The sequence below is a fragment of the Arachis ipaensis genome, chromosome B4, assembly GCF_059453495.1.
Source record: "Arachis ipaensis isolate K30076 ecotype BB chromosome B4, ASM5945349v1, whole genome shotgun sequence".
NCBI classification, from domain to species: domain Eukaryota; kingdom Viridiplantae; phylum Streptophyta; class Magnoliopsida; order Fabales; family Fabaceae; genus Arachis; species Arachis ipaensis.
In genome coordinates this window covers 116,581,808-116,588,289 of record NC_142439.1, presented here as the reverse complement: position 1 = coordinate 116,588,289, position 6,482 = coordinate 116,581,808, and the positions used below count along the sequence as shown (strand labels likewise).

At 25.1% G+C, this 6,482-nt stretch overlaps 1 protein-coding gene across 1 annotated transcript; it reads left to right on the top strand.

The window, feature by feature from the left end:
• Nucleotides 1-1,600: 1,600 nt before the first annotated feature.
• On the top strand, nucleotides 1,601-6,359 carry LOC107637989 (ferritin, chloroplastic-like). The gene is made up of 8 exons (XM_016341198.2): nucleotides 1,601-2,026; nucleotides 3,273-3,356; nucleotides 3,765-3,825; nucleotides 4,915-5,002; nucleotides 5,465-5,526; nucleotides 5,656-5,721; nucleotides 5,912-5,975; nucleotides 6,099-6,359. The coding sequence occupies exons 1-8, from the start codon at nucleotides 1,746-1,748 to the stop codon at nucleotides 6,134-6,136; spliced, it is 744 nt and encodes a 247-aa protein (XP_016196684.1). The 5' UTR covers nucleotides 1,601-1,745; the 3' UTR covers nucleotides 6,137-6,359.
• The last annotated feature ends 123 nt before the right edge of the window (nucleotides 6,360-6,482 follow it).

The window sequence follows — 6,482 nt, the reverse complement described above, 5'->3', positions numbered from 1 at the left end:
ACTAATCTAAATAGTTATAAACTAACTTATTTAACCAACTTGACCTAATCTAATTTAAATCCTAATTACTCTGAACAAAACTAATTAACCATATATCGCAATTTCACAACATAATCAAATAGAAATTTCTTTCTCTCTTCATCATTCTTCAACATATATATTATTGGTTAGTCAAAACAAGATATAATAAAAATAAAAATTTAAATTAAACCCATGTGTTTTCCACTTTAATATAACAACCAAAATCAACAATAAATAAATAAACAAACAAATAATAAATCGATCAGTATTAAATCAAGAGAAATAATATATCACAAAATATAGAGACAGTAGTAGCAGTACGCAGAGAACTTTTTCAGTATGATAGCAGTACAGACGACACAATGAAAATGACAGTAACTAAATAGTAGGACTGAAGGCTTAAATTTCTGTTTTTAAAGAAAGAAAAAAAGAAAATAAAATAAGAAAAAAGAGAAAGGTAACTTACTTAAAAAAAGGAGGAGACAGCTCTAGCAACATAAAGAATAACAGTGACAGCAGTGGCGACAAAACCTAAACAAAGCAACATTAGAAGCAGCTATATTTCAGGCGTCCACGTAGTTTTTGGAAGATATATATTATTAGTGGTTCCTGGCGCCAACAAAACACAAACAAAGCAACATTAAAAGCAGCTATGTTTCACGCGTCCACGTAGTTTTTGGAAGATATATATTATTGGTGGTGCCTGGCGCCAACGGAGGTTGGCCTACAGGGTTGCTGGAGGTGATTGCAAGAAGGAGAAAAAGAGAGAGGAGAACGGGGAGAGAGAAATGGGATTAAAAAATGAAGGATAACTTTACCATCAGATTTACCGATGATAAATTCAATTTTAATGCACTTGTGATTGTCAAAATGCAACGTTCTATTAATTAAGCTTACCAATAAATTTTTTACCAGTAAATTTGACCATGATTTTTGCGCCTTTTTTTTTATTATTACAGGCGAATTTATTGGCAATGAGAATTCACCAGTAATACTTTGATTTGAAGAATTTATTACTTAAACTGCCAGTAAAATTGACGCTAAATTTAACGTATTTAATGTTTTTCTTGTAATTAAAGATATTTTTTGTCATATATAAACTTTGACAAACCTATTTGTATTCGATATTTTACAACCTTCGATTTACTACTCATGGACTATATTTCAAATATCAATCCTTGGTAATTCGAATTAAATAACTTTAATTTATCAATAACTCTACTAATTTGATTCAAATTAATTCAATTTACATAGATATATGTATAGAGATATCTATATAACGTTTTTATTTTAGAATTATTACATAATATTAGTGGCTGATTGATTTATATAGGTGTTTTATCCTAAAGTTAATTTTAATAATATTTAATATATAATAAATAATAGACTATTAAAAAGAAGAGAGAGAAAGAAATAGGAAATTGGTACTTGGTAGCAAGGGCAGCAGGCATGCATAGGGATAAGATTGTTGGTGTAATGTAAGGGTGAGTCACGAGTAACGAATTTTTTGGAAGAGTATTAAAATGCCACGTGGACCGAGTATTTTCTCGATTTCGCCTTCGCACTATCGCAGATTCGCAGTGGACACAGCACGAGGTAGCCACACGCCCGTCTCTTCACACCATATGAAATCCCCAAAATGCCCCTCGCCACCACTACTTAGTAACTACCGTCCCTGAGCTTCATGCAACTCCATTTCCTCTGTTTCTCAACCCCCACACTATATGGCTCTTACCTCTCCAAAATTTTCACCATTTTCAGTGTTTTCTTCTCTCTTAGAACCGACTCATTCTTCTTCTTCCTTGACGTTTGATTTCTCTTGTTTGAAATGGGGAAGCAGAGATGTGAGGGTGATGGCGTCAAGTAAGGCTCTGACTGGAGTGATATTCCAACCGTTTGAGGAAGTGAAGAAGAAATCAGTTGCTGTTCCAACAGCATCTCAAGTTTCACTTGCTCGTCAGAAATATGCTCATCAGTGTGAATCTGTTATTAATGAGCAGATCAAGTCAGCGTTTTCTTCTCCTTTTTTATTTAATTTTTGTTTTTTTATTATAATTAGAAAATGTTAGATAATTATTAAAATTTATTGTTTTTATTATTAATTAATTATTAAATTAAAAAATTAAATTAATAATTAAATAATAATAAAAAAATTTATATAATCAATTAAATCGTATTATTTCTATTATAATTAGATTAAACATATCGATTTGGTCAAAAAAATTAATAAAACAAAATTTTAAATTGATTTATATTAATATTTTTTTATAAAAAATAACTATAATATTTATATTATAAAAAATAACTAAAATATTTTATATATATATATATATATATATATATATATATATATATTTTGAGAATTTTAGATCTTAACTTCATTATGATAGAGAAAAAAAAAAGAAAAAAAAAAGAATTATAATTTAAAATTCTCAAAATAAAAATATTATAGTCATTTTTTATAAAAATATTAATTTAAATTGATTCAAAATTTAGTTTATTAATTTTTTTAAAATTAATTTATCTAATTTAATTTTAATAAAATGACACAATTTAATTAATTATATATATTAAATTTTAATTATTAAAAAAATATTTTAAAAAAAATATCGTAAACGTTTTTATTTAAATAGTTATATTTTATGAATTTTTTATTTAAACATAAAAATATTATTATACTACTATGTTGTTGGTTAGACAGAATATATACAGTAGTGATGTATAAAAAAGTAATTTTTTTTTCTTTATACAAATTAAAAATATAATATTCTTTATTTTTTTTTTTTTGGTGACTATTCTTTATTTAAAAAAAGTATATATATATATATATATATATATGAGCATATATTGAGCCTTTTGTTATCTTGTGAAAATAGTAAAACACCGTAATTGTTTCCTATTAATTAGTGTTTATTTCAAATATGAACTTAAATTTTAAAAGTATTAGGGTAATTTTATTTGCATAATTAGTCTCCATAACAAATTTAAATCTAAGATTGGATAAGTAAAATTGGATAGAAACTACATTTTAATAAATATTTACAGTTTAGATGTCTAAAAGTATACGTTTTGTTTAAGATTGTATAATTCTTTGATCATGTAATAACAATTTTTATTAATACAATTTATTTTAACAATAGCTTTATACTTTATACATAAAAAAATATGCCCTTTTTCTGGGCATGCAATCTCATTTAATTTTTACTTTGCTGAGAGCATATATATTTCTGTTTGAAAATTATGTGTCACAGTGTGGAGTACGTTGCTTCGTATGTGTATCATTCCATGTTTGCATACTTCGACAGAGACAATGTGTCTCTCAAGGGACTTGCCAAGTAAGCAATGCAAATTAATCGTAGATTCACAACCGCAATAGATAATTAGATTCATTTTATTATAACTATGTTACTGTGATTATAGTAACTATAATATTTTAAGAAATATGTTAAAAAAGGTTGCTTAAAAAAAATATTACCACAATATTTATATAATCGTTATAGTCGTTATAGCCTAGTAATTTACTATATATCTATACTCTATTAAGTTGCACTGTTTCTTTTGTTTTGAAAACATTAGGAGCCACATTTTAAAAATTAAAAATTAAGTAATCGATCTTACTTCAAATATAATAAAGAAAAAAGTATTGGTGATTTAATAATCCGTTTTCAGTTTATTCTTAAACATGTTTCGAAATCTCATGTAACTGGTGTTGCTTGTTAGTAATCATTGTTGAAAACATACAGGTACTTCAGGGAATCTAGTGAAGAAGAAAGAGAACATGCTGAGAAGCTTATGAAATACCAGGTTGGTTAGACCCTTAGACTTTGTGAGATTTTATTAATATTTTATTTGATTTAATTTGTAGTATCTCTTATTTTAATCATTTGTATATAAATTTATAAGTTTTTTTTATCCAGTATATAGAATTTAATTTTGATTCTACAGTAGTATAAAATATTTTATAAAGTCGTGTAATTATGCAACGAAAAAAATAATTATTTTTACTAATGTCACTACAAGAAAAGAGAGTTATTTTAACATGTTTTTTTTAACACCATAGTTAAATGTAAAAATTAATATATATTTTTGATAAATATTACAAATGTCAATTTCTCTATGTTTTTTTAATTGTAGAAAATTACTTTTCAATTTTGACACTCATTTACTTTCAACTTACTCTATTATTCCTATTTTTCGTTGAGCTCTGTCAATTTTGGCATTACACTGCTCAGTTTAGGGTCATATTACTCATTCTTCATCTTCAAAATTTCAGTTTATTCTTTATTTTCAAGATCTCATCTCATTCTTTGTTGAAAATTTTTGTTGAGAATTTTGTATTGTCAATAAATGTCAAAATAAATAGTATTTTTGACGGTTAATAAGTATCACAAAAAATATATTCTCAAATTTTTCTAACAAATTATTTTTGACGGTCAATATTTATCAAAATAAGATTTAAGTTTTTTTTACAATTATTTATATGTTAAAAATACTATTTTTGACAAAATTTTTATTAATATATTTCCATAGTTAAAATAGTTTCAAAATTTTTTTTTGACGAATTTTAATTCTTTTATGACACATATAATCTTAAAAAATAATTTATATTGTTGTAGTGTGTGACATTACGTAATTAGATATATATTTAAAATATATTAAAATTAAATTATATATTATTTATTTAATAACATAAATGTTCTATTATTTATTATTTTTAATATTATATAAAAAGACAAAAAAAATAGTGGATAGATATTACATTAAAAATAACGCATACAAATAAGAAATCAAAGAATAAATACTCCTCATCGGAAAATAAATTAAGACATTTCTAATAAGGTTCTCTTGCATTTAAGATGCATTTACTTATATGATTTTGAATAAATTTCTTAGAACGTTCGTGGAGGAAGAGTCGTTCTTCACACCATCAAGGATGTTCCCTCAGAATTTGATGATGAGGAAAAGGGGGATGCATTACATGGTGAGTTTGATGCTCAAAATTATCCGCTATTTTTGAATTCCTTATTTTATTTATTTGGTTAAAGTGCTCTACTTTCTAGATTTATATTAGTTTTAATTATTCTTTTAATCTTTATAATTTTATTAAATTTATAATTAAATTTTTATATTTTTTTAGTTGAGTTTTTACACAATTTTTAATTTAATTTTTTATGTAAAATATTAAAATTAACAAAATATTTTTTTAAAAATATGTGATAAAAAATTTAATTAAAAAAATTTAATTATAAAATTAAAAATAATATAAAAGCTCAACTGAAATGAAAAAATTATAAAAATTTAATTATAAATTTAATAAAATAATAAAAATTAAGATAATAATTAAATATTTATATTATGCATTTTGATTTGTGATATTATTTTATTCAAGCCACTGATCTACGCTGACCATTGACCATATTTTATAATGTGGTGCTTGATTCAGCTATGGAATTAGCTTTGTCTCTGGAGAAGTTAGTAAACGAGAAACTTCTGAATGTGTACAGTGTAATAATTCCACCCTCCTCTTTAATTCTTACATTTAACTGGTTGCATTATTATTATTATTGAAAAAATGATGATGTGTCAACATATTAATTAATTAATTAATTAATTCATTCATTCATTCATTAATAGGTGGCCGACCGCAACAATGATCCTGAGATGGCAAACTTCATCCAAAACGAGTTTTTGAGTGAACAGGTGAAATACTCATCTAAACAATGGAAATGCAAGAAATCTAGGAAACAATAATGTTCATAGGATTCCCAAATGTTTGTCTCTATTATTGTGGTTGTTATTGTTAAGTTGTTTGTTGTAAAGATGAACATGCAATATTACTAGTGTGCATGGCAAGACATGTCATCTCATATTGATGTTTTTATTGTAACAGGTGGAAGATATTAAGAAGAAAGCAGAGTATGTGTCACAATTGAGAAGGGTTGGAAAGGGTCACGGTATGTTTGTAAATCATACATACTTTGTAGCTTATTGCATATATTATTGGTCCCACTATCCATTATTTAATTTGACTCTTCCCTTTATCTAATAAAATTAATTTTAATATATTTTTTTTTCAGGTGTTTGGCACTTTGATCAAAGGCTTCTTCATGACTAATAAAATACTGAACTTGTGTGTGTTGTCTACTAATTATTATTATTGTAAAATGTAATGTGTTTTGTTTTTAGCCCTTTTTTTTTTTTTAATATCTCAAATGTAAGTCTTTGTATGAAGCGGGTATTGTGACTTGTGCCATGAAGAAGTTGTTGTCTACCTGGGCATAATAAAGTTTGTTAGTAATAAATAATAATAAATCAAGCTCAATGTAAGTTCATCACCACTTTAACAAGATCCTATCAAGCACAAACACTTCTTCGATTTAATGTGTTTGCCTATTGAATATATTTTAAATATAATATTTATTAATATTTGTCTAGTGCGTATGTTTTTTTGTATATAACTT